The sequence below is a fragment of the Balaenoptera ricei genome, chromosome 2 (genome assembly GCF_028023285.1).
Source record: "Balaenoptera ricei isolate mBalRic1 chromosome 2, mBalRic1.hap2, whole genome shotgun sequence".
Lineage (NCBI taxonomy): Eukaryota > Metazoa > Chordata > Mammalia > Artiodactyla > Balaenopteridae > Balaenoptera > Balaenoptera ricei.
In genome coordinates this window covers 71404676-71426411 of record NC_082640.1, presented here as the reverse complement: position 1 = coordinate 71426411, position 21736 = coordinate 71404676, and the positions used below count along the sequence as shown (strand labels likewise).

Genomic DNA, 21736 nt, shown 5'->3' with positions numbered 1-21736 from the left:
ACTTCCCCCACCCCCATTACCTGCTGCCATAGTTCGTATCTTCACGTTTCTAACCTCCCAACAGATCTTCCTGCCCCCGGTTTTACCTCTAATCTACCTTCCACCCCACCACCAGAGTTAACTTACCAAAATGCAAATCTGTAGTCGTGTCACTTCCTTGATTGTCTATTGCACTACAAGACAAAGGTCCAAATTCTCATGGTCTTCAAGCCCTCCATGATCTGGTCTTCCAGACTCATCTCCATCGTTCTACTCCATTTCTATCAATTCTTCCAGTTTCTTTAAAACACAGCTCTTTTTTCCTGTTTTAACATGCCATTTGTTTCTCTTCCATGATCCACCGTTAGCGTTCTCCAAGCCATCGATATATACACTTACGTAAGTGTATAACTAGCTCATACGCAGAAGAGAGTGCATAGCAAATTTATGGTTTAAAGAATGATAATAAAAGGCAATCATGCTCCCAGTTTAAGAACCACGTTACCAACCCCCTACGGGATAGTGTTCTTTTATGCCTCTGTTCCTCTGCACATGCTAGAATGTTCTTCCAGGCCTTAGTCTGCATAATGAACTCATCATTTGGAACCTCAGATTCAGCTTTGCCTCCTCTGGGAAGCCTCCAATGACTCCCTTGAGGGTGACTTACTGCTTCCACTATACCTTCATTATGGCATTTATAACAGTATTATATTTGCTTATGCTTGCCTCCCCGGTAGATTGAACACACGAAATATTATTTAATCTCTGAATCTCCAGCAATCAGCATAAAGCCTGGTTACACTGCAAGTGTTCAATAAATAGGATGTTTACACTACCTGGTTTGCCTGGGAGAGTCCTGTTTATGCCTGTTGTCCAGAAATAATTAATATAAGTGCTTCTTTTTACTCATGAACATGTCCTAATTTAGATGACCAATTACCTGATCACGCTATCAATAAATGTTGTTGAATGGATGAATTAATGATTGCAGAAAGATTTTAACTGATAGAATCTAGGCAGGAAAAGCTGATTATGTAAAGATATTAAAAAATTCAACAGCTGGCCACTGCACCTCCTTCCTCCTCCAGAAGTGCCTGACTCTCCTGGAGACGGAGAAGATGAGTTTGCACAGACCAGATGCTCAATAACCTTTACTGCACAAATACGTTGAAGAATGTTACTGTATTCCTACTTTAAGAAAATCTAGATGTAAAATCTGAATTTATTGGACAGATCAATGTGACACAGATTATTACACATTATGAATGTTTATGACTTGGTGAGAACTAGATGGTAGCTAAATTTAAAGAGCTGACTTTACTCCTTGTTGAAAATCCAAAATGTAGATTAAATACTACTGAAATGGTAACATAGTCAATGGGGACACATGATTTTAAAAATTTAATAGATGCACTTTTTAAAAGAACCTCTCTTCAGTATATACACATAACAGTTAGTTGTACTTGCTCTTAGGGAAAGATACAATCTCCATGAATCTGATATTATAAATAAAAATTTAATTTAAAGTTTCTTTTGTTATTGAAATAGAAAAAGCTGTTTTTAACTACTGTTAAATGAAAAGTGAAAAGTGAGGTAATTCATCTTTTTGACAATAATCTTTCCTTCCAACAGTGTCATCTTCTTTGAAAGTCAAGGTAATTCCTTGTAAATAAGGCTTTTAACAAATTACAAGTATGTAGTAGGTACTTGTCCATCGTCTTCCTAACTACTTGGTGCACTATTGCACAGCAACAATTTTTTTTTTCTGCTTCTTCTTCAGTGGAAGTCTGAGAGTCTGAAATCTGCACTGGCTTGGTTGAGCCTGTGAATTTTTCTGGTACCAGGGGTGTAAATATCCATTGTAGAAATCAGTAGCTGTTAGTGTTTTCTTGAGCATCACTGATCGAACACCAATCCAGCCATCCTAAAGGGAAAAAGACAAATAGTGAATACGCGGTGCTGGCAAAACTGGTGGTAAATTTTAGTTTATAAAACTTTTATCATGAAAAAAAATAAACCAACAAATCTTTACTAAATGCCAGGCTACAAATAGCACTAAGTAACATATATGATTCTTTGACTCTAAAAGTTTATTACCGAGGAGTGATAACAAATGTGTAGACCTATTTAAATCTATTTAAACATAGACAGGGCAGAATAAAAAGGTACGTTGTATTTGTGTGGTGCTTGACAGTTTTCAGAGTATGTCCATGTATCTTATTGTTACTGGTTGTCAAAATACAAACACTCTAAAAAGTAGGCAGATCCAATATTATCCCCCGAGAAAACTGATTTTACAAGAGAAAACTGATGCCCAGAGAGTGTGAGTGATTTGTCCAAGGTGACATAACTGGTGGGACTCAAACTCACATGTTGAGACAACCCACTTCTTCTATGAGAGCAAACTGTGCATTTGCAGTATAGATGTATACAGACCCAGACATATGCACCCAGTGCTATTCCAGAATAAGTTGAAGAGAGGTGAAGAGAGGTTGCTGTAGGCATTCTGTATCTACAGTCTGTGTAGGTCAGATCAATCTATCACACATTTTAAATACTCTTTCTTGAGCATGGAACATCGCACATAAATACCACATGAAGGAAAATACTCAGGAAATGGAAGGAACATGGAACACTTCTCAGGATAATGCCATTGTCTTAAAAATGATAATGGTTTCAAAGTCATTTTAAATAGTTAAGAAATCTCTTCTCTAACCACATTAAACAGTCGAAGCAAGTAGGATACAGGCACTGTTGTAGTTCAGTGAGATACTTTGACATTACTATTTTTTTGTGAAAGTCCAATTAACAAGATGACTTGCTAATTAAATTGGATTACTGAGAATATACAAGTTTCTTTTGAGAAAGAACTAAAGTTACTGAATCTTCTTTCATTGTCTGAGTAATAATATAACACCTTGGTAAAACTTCATCTCTTGAAAAAAATTATACTAGAGATTCTACTATTTCTTAAGAAAATTAAACTGTCCATTGGCTCAATCTGATGGACAGGCAGTTGAGTGAAGTCTCAGCTAAAAATGACAAATGATACCAACTATAAACTCAGTAAAACAAACGTGATAATGTGAAACTAAAGGAAAATTTACCTTGCAACAAACCAGCAGTATTTGCGACTGTTTGTGGTATATTACTGATCCTGGAATAACAGCCTGTCCTGTTAATTTTGGATCTAAAGACAGGGGAGGAGAAAAGAGGGATATGAGAGAGAGAATAAATAATTATGCAACTTCACGATGCTTCTTAAAAATCAAAAAGCATCCTGTAAGACAGTACTAATACCGGAGAGTACACATCTGCTGATGCACTGACTTTGTAATCTAAAACTTATGATAGAGCTGTGGTGCTCTGTGTGTATCTTGAACCCAGAGGGAAGCTTTCCATACACACAGGAAGCTATGAGTCCTTTATCCAGTGTCCCAGAGATCAACCTAAAATGTTGAATCTAGAAGTTTTGACCATTTCGGGGAAATAACTAGCTACCAGTGGAGAGACATACAGGAGACTTAGGATCTAAGCTGGCCCTTCCATCCATGACTAAACAAGTCCCAATTCCCAGATTTCTGGGGAACTCTCTGCCTTTGTGGCTCACACTCCTTCAGTCCACCAGGATGGGAGGGCACTGATGGGCCTCTGAATGGACCACGGTCATGAAATGCTATACCCTGGCCTAAGATTCTCACTGAGGTGCCCAGAGATTTTCATTATGATATTCACCAGAATGAAGTCAACCTAGGCACTCTGCATTCCCTGAAAACCTTAATATAGGAAATCACAGAGCTTAAAATGGGATAGTTAACACTGATCTGCCTACTTCTCAGGTTCTTATGATGATCAGAAGAGAAAATACACGTGAATGGATACTGTAAACAATAAGACTATAAATGAATGTAAAGTATTACCATTATTGAACTGAAACAAGCTAAAAGAATCCTTATTTTTAGTAAATGGGATCTATGGTAAAACAGACACATTTTTTACTGAAAACATTTTCCATGTCAGCTATTCAAAAATAAGTACCAGTGAGGACTGAACTATTAACTTCTACCAAATCCAGAAGTTTAATGGTACTATTCACCCAGAGTGTCTGCAACGGAATCTGCAAATAAAATGAAAGAAGGATGATAAATAAATACACTCAACCCTGAAACCCTTTTCAACTACTATTTTGTGTTAATCTGGTCTGACTTCTCTCCCAATTACAGAGGAATTGGGAACTCAGTCTCTAAACCTTACGGAACAGAACATAGCATGACCCTCTACATCAGTCTCCAGGATTCATTAGATCTTAAAATTAAACACTATTTTAAAATCAATGTTTATATCTTTATTAATATTTCTAGTTAAAAATCATGCTCATTTTAAAAAATGCAAGCATTACGACAACTATGTTAAAAAAAATTAGAATGTGAAAGTATTCTGTACTCCCATCCCCAGAGGTAACCACTGTTAATAGTTCAATGTGTATATCCTTGTATTTTTCCTACAAATATAATTATCACAAAAATCTAGAACATACTGTTTGACAAGGAACTTTTTTTACTTAACCATAAACTGTGGACAAATTTTCATCAGTACACACTTATCTATTTCACTCTTTAATCTGCTGCACAGTATTCCATTTTATAAAATGTACCATAGTTTATGCAACAAATGTCTTTATGATGGATATTTCATAACACATTACAAAATTACGAAAAATTTTAAATGTGATAACAAATAGTCTGGTAGATATATCTTTGAGGACTTTTATATTTCTGGAGAATAGTTGTTTTTTAAATGGACCACCTGGGTTAAAGAGTATCAACATTTTATTGTTAAACTGCCTTGATAAGAGAAAAAAAATGGCAGTCTATTGCTGTTTATTATTAGTGAGGCCGAGGAGCAGTCCATATCTACCTGCACATTTTATTTATTTCTTAGGCCTATTTATGCCCTTTGCCCATTAAAAAAACAAAAAAACAAAAAACCTGAGTTATTCATCTATTTCTTATTAATTTGTGAAAGGCTTTTATATTTTTAGGAAATTAGCCCATTAGTTCTCAGATATATTATGAATATTTTTCTAGTTTGTTGACTTTAAATATTGGGTAATTTTTTTCCATGCATAATTTTTTAATTTTATGGAGTAATATTTATCACTCTTTTCTCTCATGACTTCATTGGTTCATGTCATGCTTAAAAAGGCCTATCCACGTTTATCAAATATTATAAAATTATTCAACTGTTCTTTTTCCCAGTTCTTTGTGGTTTTATTTTTTGAAAACACTTAAATCCTTGATCCATCTAGATTTTATTTATTTTATTTTTTATTTTTTTCCTAAATTTTTATTTATTTATTTATTTATTTATTTATGGCTGTGTTGGGTCTTCGTTTCTATGCGAGGGCTTTCTCTAGTTGCGGCAAGTGGGGGCCACTCTTCATCGCGGTGCGCGGGCCTCTCACTATCGCGGCCTCTCTTGTTGCGGAGCACAGGCTCCAGACGCGCAGGCTCAGTAATTGTGGCTCACGGGCCCAGCTGCTCCGCGGCATGTGGGATCTTCCCAGACCAGGGCTCGAACCCGTGTCCCCTGCATTGGCAGGCAGATTCTCAACCACTGCGCCACCAGGGAAGCCCTAGATTTTATTTTGATTTGAAAAGGTGAGACTTGAGGGCTCCCCCTTTTAACGGCTAACCAGCTGTCCCAACACTGTTTATTGGATAATCCATCTCACCCTTCCCCTCAGTGTGAAATGCTACCTTTATTACATTTTGATTTAAATAGGCTAACAGAAATTAACACACACCAGGAAATAAGTTCTCTCAAATTTCTGAAGTAAATAAACGGATTTTCAGACTGCAGTTCAGTCCTCTATTTCATAGACGAGGAAAATGAGGCCCAGAGAAATGCAGCTGTTTTCCCAAGTTTAGACACAGCTAGTTAGTGGCAGAGCCAAGGATCAGAATCTATGCTTTCTCATTCTCAGCTCAGTGCTCTTTTGATGACATCCTCTAAAAAGGACATTTAACTTTCAGAACAGTTATAGGTTGTTTCAAAGTTGTGAACAATTAAATCAGAGAATTAAGTAAATTTGAAGAAAAGTATTCACAACCTTATATATGTCATATTTTGGTAAAATATCCTCTTCTATAATTTGCTTATTTTTCTTTCATCTGCTTCTAATAAAAGTTATGAAATGACTTTCATGTGTGTAACTTTTTTCTTCCAAAGAACTCAAAATACTTCTGAAACATGATTACTGTTTGAAAAATGTTTATATTTACTAAGAGGTATAAATATGATAGGTATAGAATCAGAATATACCCTTCTTGTTCTTGAGGAGGTAAAGCTCATCTTCACCTTATCATCAGAACACTGAAGAAAGGAAAGGGATGGTAAGAAAATAGTCATTTCTGTGTCCACCGTCATTACTGTCAAAATCATATGTTGGCGTGGATTTAAATTCACAGTTTATCTCCTTTGATCTTGACAGTTGTGGACCAGGTCATGAACCCCATTTTAGAGATAGAAAAGCAGAAGCTCAGAGAAGATGAGGATCTTGCTCTTGGTTAATACACGGCAGCTCTAGGAATCAAATTTCACCTTCTGGCTCCAAGATACGCACTCCTTCTGTTGTAGCACAAGAATTTCTCAGTGGAGAGGAAAGGTGAATTGCAGAAGATAAGAATTATTATGTAGTGTTTAACTTTTTGGGGAACTGTCAAACTGTTTTCTAAAGCAGCTGCCCCATTTTACATTTCTACCAACAATGAATGAGGGTTCCAAATTTCTCCATATCCCTGTCAACACTTGTTATTGTCTGTTTTTTAAAATCACAGTAATCCTAGTGAGTATGAGTGGTATCTCAGTATAGTTTTGATTTGCATTTCCCTAATGACTAATGAAATTATCTTTTCATATGCGTAGTGGCCATTTATATATTTTCTTAGGATAAACGTCTATGTAGATCCTTTGCTGATTTTCTAATCATGTTATTTATCTTTTTGCTATAAAAGTTCTTTATAATATTCTGGATACTAGACCCTCATCAGATATATGATTTGCAAATATCTTCTTTTATTATGTAGGTTGTCTTTTCATTTTCTTGATAGTGTTCTTTGAAGCCCAACAGTTTTAAATTTTGAAGTCCAATTTCTCTATTTTTAGTTCATTGCTTATGCTTCAGGCATTATATCTAAGAACCACTGCCTACTTCAAGTTCATGAAGATACGCCCCTATGTCTTCTTCCAAGAGTTTTCATAGTTTCAGCTCTTACATTTAGGTTTCTGATCCATTTAGAGTTCATTTTTATATGTGGTATGAGGTAGGGATCCAAATCTATTTCTTCTGATTGTGGATATCCAGTTGTCCAAGCACCATGTGGTAAAAAGATTATTCTTTCCCCATCAAATTGCTTTGGCACCATTATCAAAAATCAAGTGACCATAAATGTATGGGTTTATTTCTGGACTCTGAATTCTATTCCATTGAGCTTTATGTCTTTGTCAGTATCACACTGCCTTGATTACTGTAGCATTGTAGTAAATTTTGAAATCAGGAACTATGAGTCCTGATTTCATAGGAACTTTGAAATTGGAACTTCGTTCCTCTTTTTCAAGATTTTCTCTCTATTCTGGGCCTCCTGGGATTCCATATGAATTTTAGGATAAGCCTGTCAATTTCTGCAAAGAAGTCAACTAGGATTTTTATAGGAATTGTGTTGAGTCTGTATATCAATTTGGGAAATAGTGCCACCTTAACAATATTAAGTCTTCTAATCCATAAACACAGAGGCCCTTCCATTTACTTAGGTCTTCTTTACTGTTTATTAGCCCTATTAGTTTTGGGGGGTAGAATTATTTATAATTTTCTATATATAAGATTACACCACCTGCAAATATAGTTTTACATTGTTCCTTTTTTCTTGCCTAATTACCCTGGCTATAACCTCCAGTACAATGTTGAACAGAAGTGGTGAGAGTGGACATCTTTGTCTTGTTCCTGATCTTAGAGGGAATACTTTCAATCTTCGGCCATCAAATATGATGTTAGATTTGGATTTTTTTGTAGATATTCATCAGGTTGAGGAAGTTCCTGTCTATTCTTAGTTTGTTGAACATTTTTATCATGAAAAGGTATTGGATTTTTCAAATGCTGTTTCTGCATCTACTGAGATAATTATGTGGCTTTTGTCCTTTATTCTATTAATATGGTATATTACGTGGATTGATTTTTGTATGTTGAACCAGCCTTATGTTCCTGGGCTACATCCCACTTGGTCAAAGTGTATAATACTTTTCTACATGTTGTTTGATTCACTTTGCTAATTCTGTTAAGGATTTTTGCCTCTATATTAATAAGGGCTATTGATTTGTAGTTTTCTTTTCTTGTAAAATCTGTATCTGGTTTAGCTTACTTGACTTTTGTACTAGCTGCTCCCTCTGCCTGGAATGCTCTTTTCCTGATCTTGGCATGACTTGCTCCTTATTGTCTTTCAGACCTCAGCTTAAATGTCAGTTCAAAGTGGCCTTCCCCATTTAGATATCCAGTCTAAAATAGCCACCAGTTAATCTATCACATTATCTTATTTTAATTTTCATCAAAGAGCTTATCACACCATCTGCTATTTTTCTTATTTATTTGCTTATTTGTTTCCATCTTCTCACATCACCTCTAATACCTAGAACAATGCCTGACATATAATAGGCTGTCAATAAATATTTTGTTTAATGAATGAATAAGAGCAGACATCGTTTAATGAGTACCTACTCAGACACTGTACTAGATGCTTTATATACATTATATCATTCTAATTTTCAAATGAACTAACTAAAGCTCAGAGATTAAATAACCTTCTCAAGTCTACAAAGCTAGGAAGTAGCAGAGAGAAGATGGAACCCAGCTCTGTCTGGCTCTAACGTCAATGTTCCTTGCCCTATGCCATTCTCTTACAGTGGGGAAAGTACAGGGTTTGACGTCAGGCAGATCTGGTTCAAAACCTGACTCTCACTAACTAGCAATGTGACCTTGAGCAACATTCAACAGCCATTCACTGAGTATCTTCTTTAAGCCTCAATTTCATCAACTTAAAATGGGATAATACCCACAACATGAGGCTGTAATCCTCACCGAAGAACCTGGCATGCTACAGATATTCAATGGCAGTTCTCCATTTTAACCTACAGAGGAGGTCCATTAAAAACCCCACACTTGGTAGACTAAGAGTTCAAACAACATAAGATGCTATCAAAATGAAGGGAAAAAACCCCAATAAATTTGTCAAAGAACTGAGAATTTAATTCAGATATTTTAACGAGTTATTACAACTAGATTTTGTATGCCATATGTAGCAATCAAGGATTTAATAATTCAGTTGTAAAAAACGGGCCAAAGGCAGAAAGACATACTAGTGAAAGCACTGGACTAGGAGTTAGAAGATTTAGGTTCATTATTCAGTGACTGGGCATTCTCCTCATCTATGAAACAGGATAATAAAATTTGGTTATGGGAGATGGCAAAATATCTATTTTGAAGTACTTTGTGAATTCTAAGGCCCCTATGAAATCTTGAAGTTTAAAGAATATTTAAAAAATGAATGTCATATATACAAAAGAACTGAAACAGGGACTCAAACAGATATGTGTACACCCATGTTCGTGCAGCATTATTCATATTAGCTAAAAGGTAGAAACAACCCAAATGTCCATTGATAGACAAATGGATAAACAAAATGTGCTATATACATACAATGGAATATTATTCAGAGTAAAAAAGGAATGACATTCTGATACATGGTACAACATGAATGAAACTTGAAAACATTATGCTAGGTGAGATAAGCCAGACACAAAAGGATAAATATTGTATGATTCCACTTATATGAGGTACCTATAAAAGGCAGATTCATAGAGATAGGAAGTAGAATAGTGATTACCAGGGACTGTGGGGCGGGGGGGAATGAGGAGTTGTTATTTAATGGGTATAGAGTTTCAGTTTGAGATGATGAAAAAGTTCTGGAAGTGGATACTGGTGATGGTTGCATAACAATGTAAATGTACTTAATGCCACTAAACTATACACTTAAAAATGGTTTAAATGGTAAATTTTATGTTATATATATTTTACCCCAATAAAAAAAGTTTCTTTTTTTTAACATCTTTATTGGAGTATAATTGCTTTACAGTGTTGTGTTAGTTTCTGCTGCATAACAAAGTGAATCAGCTATATGCATATGTATATCCCCATATCCCCTCCCTCTTGCATCTCCCTCCCACCCTCCTTATCCCACCCCTCTAGGTGGTCGCAAAACACAGAGCTGATCTCTCTGTGCCATGAAGCTGCTTCCCACTAGCTATCTATTTTACATTTGGTAGTGTATATATGTCAATGCTACTCTCTCACTTCGTCCCAGCTTACCCGTCCCCCTTCCCTTGTCCTCAAGTCCATTCTCTACATCTGTGTCTTTATTCCTGTCCTGCCCCTAGGTTCAAAAGAACCAAAAAATAGTTATTTTTAAAAAAATGAATTTCAGGATCCTTTGGTTTTATGAGATTTATTCCTAAATTAAAATATTTCAAAAGTAAATTACACACACACACACACACACACACACTCACACACACAATTAGGTAAAACTGCAATTTGACTTCCAACTTACTATATTTCCAATGGCACAATGAAGTCTGAATATTTGCTCTGAAGTTTGTTCCTCCCATTTTATACAGCTGGTAGCAGCAGAAATCTTAGGGGCTATAAGATAAAGCCAATAGCAAGAATGAATATCAGATCAATGACCATAAATTGGTAATTACTGATACTGAATGACAGCTACAAGAGAATTCATTATATTATTGTCTCAACTTTTGTATGTTTTAAATTTTCCATAATATAAAGTAAAAATATATACATACATACATACATAATAAATAAAAGTACTAGAAGAAAACATGGGTAAATTTCTTTATAACCTAGGAATAGAAAGTCCTTTTATGACTCAAAATCCAGAAGCAATTAAAGAATGATAAATGTGACTACAAAAAATTAAACTTTTGTAAGACAAAAAGAAATGCCATAAATCAAGCCAAAAAACGAATGACAAACAAGTTATTTGCAATTTATATCACAGTACTTTATATCTGTTTATATATATTCCATGAGAGATGTATCTATATAATAAATATAAATATTTATATATAATTACTATATATATGTGTTATGTATATTTATATAATATTTAGGAGTACTTTGTATCTATTATATAGATTTATTTATATCTATTACACAAAGTACTCCTAAAAACTGAGACAAAAAAGACCAAAAACCGAATAGAAAAATGGGCAAAAGATATAACAGACCCTTCTCAGAAAAAAAGAAATGCAAATAGTCCTTAAACATATAAAAAGCTCCTCAGCCTCACTCAAGGAGGAATGTAAATTAAAACTACTCCAAGACACAATTTTTTATCTATTAGATTAGGAGGTAATATATGCATAAAGTTATTCATAGTGGCATTATTTGAAATAGCAAAGGATTAGAAACAATCCAAATGTCCACCAATAGGGGATCTATTGATTAAATTATGTTTTACCCATACAAGTGAGAACTATACTGCCATAAAAAAGAACAGGAAATTTCTTCTTATTGATAGGAAATGATCACCAGTATACACTGTAAAGTGAAAAAAAGAAAGATGCAGAAGAGTGTATATTTTATGCCACCTTTTGTGGAAGAAAAAAGGAAAAATCAGTTTTAAAGTATGTGTTTTTGTTTATTTTCATAAAAGGAAACAACTGAAAGGCTAAATCAGAAACTACTAACTCTAGAGGGAGGGAAACAGGATTGGAAGAGATAGAAATGGGATGGAAGTAAGACTTCTCTGTATAACCTTTTCAAATAGTTTTAACTTTGAATCATGTAAGTATTTTATATATTCAAAAATAAGATTTAGTTGTAAAGAGGAAAATGCAACCCTGAAAATTAAAAACAATCTGAAACAAAGAAACTTAACTATATATCAAACTAGATAACAAAACCACATGGAAAAAATAATTATCTCCAGTTAAGTTTTGAACACAGTACTCTGACTATATACCCTTCGTAGGATATATTTTAAGGGAAAAAAAAAAAAAAACTGCAGACAAAAAAAAAAACTGCAGAAAAATCTTAACTCTTACTTAGTAGTTATACTTTCTGTAGTGATACTGGTGTTGTAATCTTGAAATTATTTTATGCACAGCAAATAAAAAACAGGTCAGCATTGATTTAAAAAGGATTTTCTGTGTAAGAGAAAATACCAGAAAAACCCTGTACTTTAAAATTTGAATCAGAAACAATACGAGCTCAAATATTTTTTTTTAAAGACTTTATTGAATTTGCTACAATACTGCTTCTGTTTTATGTTTTGTTTTTTTGGCCCCGAGGCATGTGGGATCTTAGCTCCCCAACCAGGGATTGAAACTGCACCCCCTGCATTGGAATGTGAAGTCTTAACCACTGGACAGCCAGGGAAGTCCCTGAACTCAAATATTTTTAAAAAATATAATGCCTACCCTTCTCCACTAACATTTCATTTTGGAACACATCATTGTATTAGATGGTTTCTAAATACTACCCCCCAACTAAAATAAACAAGGGAGAGGTGGCTGATTCCAACATGGGACAGAGAATTTACAAGGTGAGCCTGGGACATCTTGTGATAGAAACAAGGAAGTGCTCAAAAACTAGCTGGGGGTGGAGGGATGTCAAAAGGATTCAGGAGCCAATTTTAAGAGGCTACCACTGGCCAAATTTGGGACAACTTGAGCAGCACAAAGCATTATGAATGTAATTAACTATAAAACACGGTAAATAAAAATCCACAAGTCAAATGACTAAAAAAACTCACTTGCCACCAAAATTGAAGGTGATCATGGCACCAACTCCCTATTTTAAAAATTGATAATTAGAGAAGGAATTAAGCATTTATCCTGCCATTTTAGGATGAATTAAAATTCACCCACAATTAATGAGGAAAAGCTTTTCTTTACAGAACAACGCCAACTATTAAATATAAAAGGAACTGGAAAATCACCATTTTGATTTTCACTGAAATAATTCATTCAGGGAAGGAGCATCAATCCATGCTAAAACTGTTACATGAAAGGCTGGTAGGGAACCGGATACGTGCATGGTGCCAAAGTATTACCCCATGGATTACCTGCCATTTGCAAAGGGAGAAACACATCTTCACACTGGCAAGATCTGGTGGTCACCACCTCCATCAAGTGATCAAATTTAGCTTCACTAGTCTTGATGCAACCTGGTATTATGGCTTACTGATATGACTCCCTAAGACTGTAGGGGACGGAGGCGGGGGCTTCTCTGAGTAGATCCTTTAAACAGTTTTAACTTTTGAGTCATGTAAATGTCTTACATAGTCAAGAAATAAAATTACATCATAAATAAAAATAAAAAGCAACCCTTAAGGTTAAAAAACAAACTGAAACAAATATCACTGGAACACAATATATTCTATGAAATACTCTTTCCACAAACTTTAAGCCCGAATCTCATGAAGCCTTTAGAACTTCTGATTTACAGGAACTTTAAGGGCTAGAAAAACACATTAAACAACACTGGAAGGAAAGAGACAATTGGCCTGGTCTCTTCAAAAAGTTAATGACATGGAGGGAGAAAAATAGTGGAGGAATTACTATAATCTATAATGAGACTAAAGAGACATACGACTAATTATAATTGGATCCTAGTTTGAAAAAATATACAGCTATAAAATATGTTTTTAGAGTGTTAGGAAAATTTAAATATGGACTGGCTATTCAATGCTATTAGGGAACTGTTCATTTTTCCTAGGAGATGCATGTTGAAATATTTAGGGATGAAAGGTCGTGATGCATACTTCCAAATGGTATAGCAAAAATTAAAATATATATGCTACATAAACACATAAACACATATATAAAGAAAATATGGCCAAACATTAATAATTGTTGACTCTGGGTTAAACAGGTATTCACTGTCTTTCAACTTACCTTTGTGTTTGGTACTTTTCAATATAAAGAATAGAGAAAATTGTTCTAATCTTTCATAAGGCTAAATGTGAAGAGGGAGAGAGACCCCTTAACAATCATTCTCTGGAAAAGGACATGCAAGTGGACATTCAATCTTTGGTCAAAATTAAGGGAAACTTGCAAGTGAGGAAGCCACAGTGTTCAGATGCCATCACAACAAACAAAACCTTAGGAAAGATGTAAGAGCCTCTGCCGTCTGCACTTACCATGTGTCACCCCCTCGGCTGGCTGCTGCCTTCCATTGTTCAAACTTTCAGGCAAATTTTTCAAAACTGAAATAAGCTTAAAAAAAAGGAGAGTAATATATTCAAGATGAAAAGAACGAAAGCAGAAATACATTACAATTCAGTACCATGAAACTACAGCTTTAAGAGCAGTGTGGCAGGGTAAAGCAGTAAATTGGCTTAAGCTGTGAGGATCCATCTACTTGGTGGAGTTTCAGTGGAGATGTTGCTCTCTGTAGAGTACAGGTCATTGATTTCCTTCCAGAGAACACTGAGCCTCGACTGGCTGTCAGAACAGCCTGTGCTCGGCCATCCACACTCTCACTCTCACTCTGAAGGAAGGCAGTGGGGACTTCGTACTCTGGAGTCACATAGTTCTGGATTCACATCCCAGTTCTACCACCTGCTAGCTGTGTCACTGTGGAAAAGTTATTTTACTTGTCTGTGGCCTTCAATGTCATAATCTATAAAACAGTTGAAAGCAATAGCTACCTCAAAAGTTTCTTGTGAAGGTAAAAAAAAAATAAGTCTATGAAAGTATCTAGAACAGTCTTGGCACACAAGCCAGTGCTCAATAAACGACAGACACTATAATAACAGCATTTCCGAGGTGAGTGCCTAGAATGGGAAGCATCAGCCATACGGCGGGGGGTGGGGTGGAGGGGGGTTCCTCCAGAACAGAACAGAAAATTTAGTTCAGATGAAAATCATTAATTGGGTCATTAAGCCTTTATTCACACCCCATTGTATGCAGACTCAAAAAAAAGTCTCAGAGTTCATTTTCCGCTAGGGGGTCAGCAGAATTCCAATGTGTACAGATGCAAATGACTGGAACACAGGCACATAAGTGGGAGGAAAACAGAGACTTACTTAGGAAATGCTGTTGGTTCAGTTCGACAGGGGTGAATGGTACGTCTATGAGACTAAGGAGAGTGAAAATGGGAAGAACAGTCTAAAAGCCTCACCATGAAATGTAATAGACCATATAAAATCACATATTTCATTCAAAAGCCTTGATTAAGTACATACTCTGTGTAAATTCTCAAAGACTAACATAAGATCACAAAAGCCATGCTAATTTTTAGGAAGCCAGGGATAGAAACCACTTTTTAAAAAGAAGCTTAAAATCATACATCATAAAACTGTTCTTTTCCTCATAACCACTTAGGAAACAAGCACGGGGATATTGGAAAACTGTACCATGCTGGCACCCAGTCTCGACAGCACTGCTTCCAAATCCTTTGTGGTGCTCTTGGGTGGTACAGGAACCGTTTCCTGTTTGAGAATTGGGCCTACATCAAACCTACCAAAAAATCAAAAGCAAATAATAACATGATTACTGACTATTTCTTAAGATCAATATGTTTGTCTACATGAATGTGTATATACCACAAGGACAGTTTTTTTTGTTTGTTCGGGTGGGTTTTGTTTTGTTTTGTTTTTTTAGGCCACACAGTGCGGCTTGTGGGATCTTAGTTCCCTGACCAGGGATCGAACCCGGGCCTGCTGCAGTGGAAGTGCAGAGTCCTAACCACTGGAAGGCCGGGAAATTCCCCCACAAGGATAGTTTAACCGTGGCCATGAATGTGACTGTTAGCCACTGGACAGGGAGAAATGTCAGTTTGAAAGAAGGGAGAGCAACATTAGTATGTTACTAATATCGCTTTAGTCTATCAACTCGATAGCTTAAGTGCGTTAACTTTTCACCATTCTCTGCATTTTCATCTGCTTTATTCTTAAGTACCATTTTCTGGTCATTTATGGAGTCAATACTTGAGCTTAACAAAATTAAATTCTAATACAGTCATTTTACTAAACTATTAAAATTTTAAAAATTAAAATCCATAAAATTAAAAAAAAAAAAGAAGGGAGAGCAAAATCTGGCCTATATTTAGATTTTAGGTTTATTTTTTCACAAAGGAAAAAAGTTGCATATCAGGGATTTAATTGCAACTACAAATAATTCTATCATTAGTAGTAAATAGTATGAAAAAAATCTCTAATTATATAATGAAAGTACAGAGCAAAGAATACATTTTCCAAGGAAGTACAACTAGGAATTTACAATCATTCCTTCCTGTATTTCTTTTCTCAAAGGACAAGAGTTTTGCCTGAATTATAATCAATAGTGATTATAAGTAGGTGCAAGTGTATTTGCATTCCCACAAGTGTTATATTCAATATTTTATATCAAGCTCTGCAAATATTGGCCATCAGCTTTTATTAGAAATATATTTTGTTTTAAATACTTAACTTTGTGGTCTGTTAACTCTATTTTTAACCTGTGAGCTTTAATAAAATGCTTATTATGAAAAGTGACAAACATTCCCAAAACAGAATGAACAATCTAAGGAATCCCCATATACACATCTCCCAGATGTGAGAATTACCAAAGTTTCGCCACTCTTGTTTCATCTGCCCCTCCCCTCTTTTTTTTTTTGAAGTAAGTTAAAGCAAATCCCAGATGTTGACTTGGTCTTGTGAACTTGTGAATTTTTCTTTTCTATGGGGATGTTAGGTGATAATAGGCAGAGGCATAATATACTCCTAAAACAATTTAAAATAATTGTTTCTTAGATTGTAGGTATAATTAAAAAAATTAAACATTTAAGACAATTATATAACACATTGGTATACAACGTATTCTTACTTCAGGTTCCAAAAAATTTTTGACCATAGAAACCAAAGCCAGCAGAACAGAGATTCATAACTAATATACAAAAATCCATCTCTCATTTACACAACATCGTTTATAGAAATCCAGTTGTTAATAATTTATTTCAATTAACAAGTTTAAAGAGACCCTGTGTAAATGCCAAATCACATGTGGTTATGTTAGAAACCAGGAAGAAACAGAAGGATAAAGCTCCCAGGAGTTAGAGAAATTAGTGATTAGTACCCACTCATCCACCTCTACTTCCCCCCAGGCAGACTGATATCAACATTCAAAATCACAAAAAGTCTCAAGAAAATATGCTCTACCTTTTAGGTCTAATTTGCATAATCGTTACTCCAGCAACTGTGTCTCCGTGCAGGACCGTATGGATTATAGGGGCTGGACCACGCCACCTCGGGAGGCAACTGGGATGGACATTCAAGACGCCACTGAGTTAGAAAAGGCAGAAATTAGTATGCAAGTGGGCTTTTTACCATTTAGTTTACTGCTACTTAAATTAATATGCTACTTTTCATCATTAAACTTGCCCAGAAATTTTGAAAAACAGTTAAATCTAGTCTCATACCAACTTAAGCAGGAGTCAGAGCTAAGTTCAACTTTCTTACCATAAGAGACCAATGAAACTCAATTAAAAAAAGAGCAGGAACAACTATTCATTGTTCCAAAGATGTTCCAGCTTCGCAATTCAAGACATAGCTCGCAATGTCTGGGAGTTTTTAAATAAAAACAAAAAATGTGTTTTTTACTATATGAGAAGAACCACTCAAATCCAGTCGTGCATCTCATGGATGATGTGAATTATACGTATAGTTTAGTTACATAATTACCCTCACTTCACTTAGTTTGTATATAGAGTTCCTAAAACAAGCTTCTTAAATCCCCATCTAATGATTTATTCACCTTTGCTGTTTATCCCTATACACCTTTCACCCATTAAAGAGCAATTTTAATAATTTACTAATCTGTCATTAGTTTAATGTCTCCATCAGCATGAGTATGCACTTGAGAGTGTGTATGTGTATATATATATTCTAAATTCCACTGTTCAGCCCAGTCTCATTCATCCAACAAATATTTACTGAGCACAATCCATGTTCTGGCACTAAGTGCTGGGGATATAAGCAACAGTGAACCACACAGAAAAAAAAAAAAAAATTCCGCCCTCTTAGGCCAATATAACGACTTGACTTTTATTCTGAGCGAGATGGAAAACCACCAGAGAATTTTGAGCAGAGTGACATGATCTGACTTATGTTTTAAAAGGATCACTTTGGTGTTGGGTGGTAAAAGACTGAGAGGGCCAAAGACAGAAGTGGAGACCCCTTAGGAGGTTACTGCAGTATGACAGCCAAGAGTGGTGGCAGCGGAAGTGATGAGAATCAGTCATTCTAGAGAGATTTCAAAGGCAGAGCCAATAGGATTTCCTGATGGATTGGATGCGTGGTGTGAGATAAGGAATTAAGAATAATGCCAAGGCTTTGGGTCCGAGCAACTTAAAGGCTGGAGCTACCATGTACTGAGATGAAGATTTTGGGAAGGAGCAGGTTTTGGGGTGAAATGTCAGGAATGTTGTTTTGGACATCTTACATGTAAGGTGCCTATCAGACATCCAAGCAGAGCTGCGGAGGAGGCAGTGGGTATCAGAGGCCTGGAGTTCAGGGAGAGATCTGAACTGGAGGGACAAATCTGGGAGTTGTCGGCATACACGTGGAATTTAAATAAGGGTGGGTGAGAGCCCATAGATAGTGATAAAGAGCATCACACATTTTAACAATTCATGCCACTAATAAAATCTTTTATTTTAAGAGAAAATACTAAAGAAAGCAGAATTAAGTTCAAGTTATTGCACTTTAGATACCAGGTCCATATATAAAGACCGAGGTCTCTACACTGTATTCCCTTACAAATAAAACTTACTAGGGAAATTTAAGAATAAGAGCCTCACTCAAAAGTCGGCCAAATGAAGCTACCACTCCAACATCATATTCTCCAGATCCCACATCTGGCCACTCATACACTGGAAGCTGAGATTGGACAGCATATTGCTTCACCGGCAGTCTTTTTGGTGATGGGGAGGGCACTGTGACCACCTCCAAGTTTTCAATTAACTCTTCCCCTTTGTTTTCCCTAAGTTGGAAAGATTAGAAGAAAATGTGACAGTGTTAAGACAATGTCGGAAAGCTAAACTACTTCACACATTTCTAAGGCATTTTTATGATTAAATTCACGAAGCATTTAAAGGTAAATGATTAAAACTAGTGCAACTGAGAGACTAAAGTTTTATTTTTATTCAATTTTAATTGTTTTAATTTTAAAGAGCCACAAGTGGCTACTGGCTACTGTTTGGACTGTTATGGTTGTAGAAATTTCCTGTGCATGCAGAAACATATACAGTACAGACATTTTACACAACTGTAATATTATATATACTGTCCTGCATTTTGTTTTTTTCTCTTAACACTATGTATGCTATTATGTGAGTCTTTTTAAAAAATGGGTTAAATATACATTTGCTTGTATATGCATCAAACATTTCTTGAATAGGAAACTGAAAACAGTGGCTATCTTTGAAGAGAAGAACTGGGGACTGGGAGAAAGAGATGGAAGGAACTGACTTTTCATTTTATACCTTTTGAATCTTTTGAATTTTTTACTATAACCACATGTTATTCAAACAATAAATACTTAAAATATATATATATATACATACATAAATATACACACACACCATGGGCGTCATTCCATGACATTATATGTAGCACTACCTCATTTTTTTTTACCTGCTGCAAAGTATTCCAGTGCTTGGGGCTGTTTATTTATTTATTTAGCAGGTACTGCATCACATGTTGAGGATTTATAAGAAAAGGAACAGACAGGAGGGCCCAAAAGAAAAAGTACAGAAGTACTGGAGCTGCCAAGTGAAGCATCAGCAGAAGCGTCAGGGTGCATGCAGTGAGAGATGCAGGAGGCCATACACGGAAAGTAGCATGTATAGAGTGTATTACGGAGGTGTGCAAAGGGAACATGTGTGAAGGAAGTGTTTCAGGGTGTGTTATAGAGGAGAGTGTGTGAAGAGGGGAATACAAGGGGATTCATGAATGAGTCAGCATCAGGGTCTGCTGGGAAGTATTTGTAGAGAAGACTTGATGGAGGGAGATGACAGAAATGAATGTGAGGGTGCATCAGGAAAAAACGGAGTGGGGAAATAAAAAATGGAGGCTGGGGAAAGGAGACAGAGCAGGATATATGGGTATAGCCACCACATACCATGGACTTTCAGGACAGGTTGGATCTCAATTATTTTTTTCCAGGAAACACAATTTGTTAAATTTTAGAAATACTAAATGTATACCTAAGAGTTCTGATTTATAAATTTATTCATAGGAAGACAGTTCGGTTTTGGACTATGTCTTCATTTCAGTCTCAGAAAACTGGATCCGGTTGTATACAGAGAAGCGATGGGGAGCGAAGGCATGAGGCAAGCGTGTGCAGAGGGATGCCTGTGCCTGGGAAGAAGCCCAAAGGATTAGATGATACAAATCAGGTGAGTAAGAGGCAGTAGGAGGAAGTGGAAAGGGGAGGTCCTTTAAGTCAGAGCCCATTTTAGTCCCAACCTGCTCAGTTGATAACCTTGGGCAATCTCTTAACCTCTCTGAGCTACGGTTTACATGCTAAACGGGCAGGGAGGTGGTGGGACTGGACGGAGGTGATGCAGGTAAAGCAACCAGCGCGGCCTTGGCACCGCAGGGCGCCCGGTGGCGCTCAGAGCGCGGAAAGAGTCGGGCGTGTAGACCGCACGGGACCAGGCAGGCGCCCAAGGGCTGACCGAGAGGGGGTGGTGCACCTTCCGGGCGCCCGGAGACGCCGAGATCTGGGCCCACACCCCTCCGGCGCAGCTGCTTTCCCCGACTAGGAGTCCAAACCCTCGAGGCCGACCGCAGTGGCTCCACAGCCGCGTCCTCGACACCCGGGCCTCCCAGTCGCTGGCCCCGGTACCTGGCGGCGTGCAGCGCCCGCAGCGTTTCGCGGGCGAACTGGTCAGTGCCGAAGAAGAGCACCCGCCAAGGCGGTTTCTCGCGGACTCGAGCGCCCCGGCCGTCCTCCCCGCCAGAAGACCCGCTCAGGCCGACCAGGGATCGCCACTGAGGGCTCTGCCTCCTGCCCGCGCAGCCGCCGCCTGGCAGGGGCCCCCAGCAGCACCGTACCAGAACCCTCATGGCCTGCGCGGGCGGCCCACCCTGCGCAGGCGCATTGTGGTGGGGTAGAGGGAGCTTGGCAGGAGGGGCGGGGCCGGGGAGGAAACCCGATGGGCGAGGTCTTTCAGCGACTGGGGCGGGGCTTGCCTGATTGCAAGCGCGGCAGATGAAGGAATTTGCCGGTTCAAGCGTCCCCGTGACTTTTGTTGCATTTGTTTGCACGATTTAGCCAATCTCCCCAAACAACTCTTTTGGGAACAAATCATATGTGTTTTCAGACGACGAAATCTCATTTATTTATTTATTTATGTATCATTTTCTCAGCCATTATAACTAATATTTACTAGAAGCCGTGCTTTGGCTAAGCATTTTATATATCCGTTAGTTTAGTTAATCCTCATATCAACTATACCAGGTAGATATTATTACAACCATTTTACTGAAGAGGATCTGAGGCTCCGTGAAATTAAGGTAATTACCTATGTGGGATCCTCACATTTAGCCCCATGTAGCTCCAAATTCTGTGATCCTAACCACTTGGCCTTCATAGCAATCCTATGTACTAGGGAAGTCAATGTCCCCATTTTGCCCCT

General features: G+C 37.0%; 1 protein-coding gene across 2 annotated transcripts; it reads right to left on the bottom strand.

The window, feature by feature from the left end:
• Positions 1 to 1369: 1369 nt before the first annotated feature.
• On the bottom strand, positions 1370 to 21216 carry MTFMT (mitochondrial methionyl-tRNA formyltransferase). Of its 2 annotated transcripts, XM_059913019.1 has the most exons (9): positions 20944 to 21216; positions 18865 to 19074; positions 17253 to 17375; positions 15471 to 15573; positions 14253 to 14328; positions 10638 to 10729; positions 4018 to 4096; positions 3087 to 3169; positions 1371 to 1903 (listed from the first exon to the last, which is right to left on the bottom strand). In XM_059913019.1, the coding sequence occupies exons 1-9, from the start codon at positions 21162 to 21164 to the stop codon at positions 1718 to 1720; spliced, it is 1173 nt and encodes a 390-aa protein (XP_059769002.1). In that variant the 5' UTR covers positions 21165 to 21216; the 3' UTR covers positions 1371 to 1717. The 2 variants fall into 2 exon arrangements, with proteins under 2 accessions (XP_059769003.1, XP_059769002.1); XM_059913020.1 differs by lacking the exon at positions 18865 to 19074 and having other exon boundaries at positions 1370 to 1903.
• Between the last annotated feature and the right edge of the window lie 520 nt (positions 21217 to 21736).